Source organism: Morone saxatilis, unplaced genomic scaffold, assembly GCF_004916995.1.
Source record: "Morone saxatilis isolate NCDOM2014 unplaced genomic scaffold, NCSU_SB_2.0 Contig18, whole genome shotgun sequence".
NCBI classification, from domain to species: domain Eukaryota; kingdom Metazoa; phylum Chordata; class Actinopteri; family Moronidae; genus Morone; species Morone saxatilis.
In genome coordinates, this window is record NW_023339740.1 from 28,555,377 (window position 1) to 28,557,548 (window position 2,172).

The window sequence follows — 2,172 nt, forward strand, 5'->3', positions numbered from 1 at the left end:
TCACCATCTAATAGTGGCTTCTCTTTCGCAAACCTCTGTTTTTGTCTGTGTGTCTTCAGGACGGCAGGAAGAGACGTGGATGTGTGATTATATATCCTGTCTGTTAGCACGTTAACACACATTAATGTGACGTAGTGGACGGTTCCGGTGGGACTGTGGCTGAGGATTCAGGTTCAGAGCTTGGACTGAGTGTTTTTCTGCTCTGGCTCTGATCGTAGGTCTGAACACATCAGAGACGTGTGTCTTGTCTGTGGTTTAGATCGTCCAGGTGATTCCTGGTTAGCTGTTCTAAAATGGACTGTTGTTCGGAGGTGAATGATTTTAGCGTCCTGGCTCTGTAACAACTATCTGATGCATTGCCACGAGGTTTGGAAGAGTTCTCCACGGTGCTCGGAGGATGGGTCCGAATGGTTCCGGTGATCCCTCTAACCCCTTCTGTCTCTGGTGTCCCAGCAGGTGAGGGAGACGGAGACATGGATGCCCATGAAGACCACACAGACGGCCGCCACGTCAACACAACGTGACAGCCTGGAGGCATCAGGAGACTCCCCGCACAGCTCAGACTTCGGCTTCACAGACGATGAAGACGACGAAGAATACTACGAGGAGGACGATGATAACTACGAAGACATCGACGAGTTCTACGATAACGATGACGAGGATGATCTGGAGTACGACGAGTCCTCTGGATCTGGTGACGGAGGTCGGTCTTTACCTTCGTAACATTTTAAATCTGCGTATTTGAATGAAAATCAGCTCTGAACTTTATATGAAACCGTTTTAAAGATGAAATAATAAATCTTCTTCTCTCCACAGCAACAACAGAGTCACCTGTAAGAGAGTCCAAGCCTTCAGTTAAGGTAAGACATTTCTAGATTGTGAGATTTGATTTCATCTTTAACCGTAGAGTAGTGGGGTAATGTTGCTCAGGGTTCAGTTTGGTGACTTTGTGCGTACCGAGACGGCAGGATGGCGTTTTTTAAAATCCCTCTCTTCATCTTCAGCCTGATGTGAACGACAACAAGATCCCAGAGGTGGGGCGCCCCGACCAGCCGGCCGTCAACGAGGTGGAAATCGTCCAGAACAGCAACGAAATCCCCGTGCTGAAGAAGGAGCCCGAGCCCGGCGAGGAGCTGCCGTCCAACGTCCTCATGTCACACGCCAGCGACGAGAGCATCTTTAACAAGACGGAGGTCCTCGCAGGTCAGTAGACGTCACGGGGTTGGTAGCTGATGTATTAATGTTTAATCTCGTCTATGAAACCTTTTTAAATGTACTCATTTGTTGGTTTCTTCCAGCTCTGATCGCGGGCGGCGCCGTCGGCCTGATGTTCGCCGTTCTCCTCATCCTCCTCCTCATCTACCGCATGAAGAAGAAGGACGAGGGAAGCTACGATTTGGGGAAGAAGCCCATCTACAAGAAAGCCCCCACCACAGAGATCTACGCATAGACCCTGACCTCCACCTCCCCCCCCCCCGATTCACCATTGTGGTGACATTAAGCAGCAGAACATACATATCTCTCCCATGCTCACTGACCAACTGGAGCTGATTAACACTGAAATATGCATTTTTTTCTCTCCTGACCTGGAAAAGATTTTCACTCCCTAAAAATAAAGAGGGAAATTTCTCCACTTGCTGAAGTTGACAGATTGTGTGAAACCTAATCAGATTTCTCCTCCGTCTGAGGTCGAGGTCAGCTCATACTCGCAGACATCTTAAAGGAAACATGTGTCAGTATTTCCTATTATTTCGTCGGGAGGTAAAGACCTTGACACCATGTGTCGAGACATTTCGATTAACTGGGTGGGAGCCGTGCAGACGTGGTACTTGAATGCTCAAAAATACGTTGTCAGCAAATTTATCCATTTTGCTACAAAATTCAAAAAGCCAATCACATCATAATCAACCCAGGTCTGCTACTGACAACATGGCTCATCAGCACAACATCCCCTGAACGACGAGATGAACACCAGCAAATCCTTCTACAGACAAAAACATAAATACAAAAGCAAAAACAAAAAAAAAGAAGTCTAAAAGATAATAGAAACTCTTACAAAATAAAAAGTTTCAGAAAACTATTTGCCTCTGAAAAATCTCAAACTAGGTATATAAAACTTTGTTTTAAATCACATATACAACAAGCTTAAAAAGGGGGAAAAACCCCAACCTG

At 46.3% G+C, this 2,172-nt stretch overlaps 1 protein-coding gene across 1 annotated transcript; it reads left to right on the top strand.

Moving 5' to 3' along the window:
* Nucleotides 1-428: 428 nt before the first annotated feature.
* sdc4 (syndecan 4) lies at nt 429-1,480 on the top strand. Its single transcript, XM_035661850.1, has 4 exons — nt 429-703; nt 817-860; nt 1,005-1,203; nt 1,299-1,480. Exons 1-4 carry the CDS (start codon nt 478-480, stop codon nt 1,448-1,450), a joined length of 621 nt encoding a protein of 206 aa, XP_035517743.1. The 5' UTR covers nt 429-477; the 3' UTR covers nt 1,451-1,480.
* Nucleotides 1,481-2,172: the final 692 nt, after the last annotated feature.

Coding starts and splice junctions, on each gene's coding strand:
- sdc4 (XM_035661850.1), top strand. CDS start 478: ATGCCCATGAAGACCACACAGACGGCCGCCACGTCAACACAACGTGAC. Junction 704..816: donor CTCTGGATCTGGTGACGGAG/GTCGGTCTTTAC, acceptor TTCTCTCCACAG/CAACAACAGAGTCACCTGTA. Junction 1,204..1,298: donor CAAGACGGAGGTCCTCGCAG/GTCAGTAGACGT, acceptor GGTTTCTTCCAG/CTCTGATCGCGGGCGGCGCC.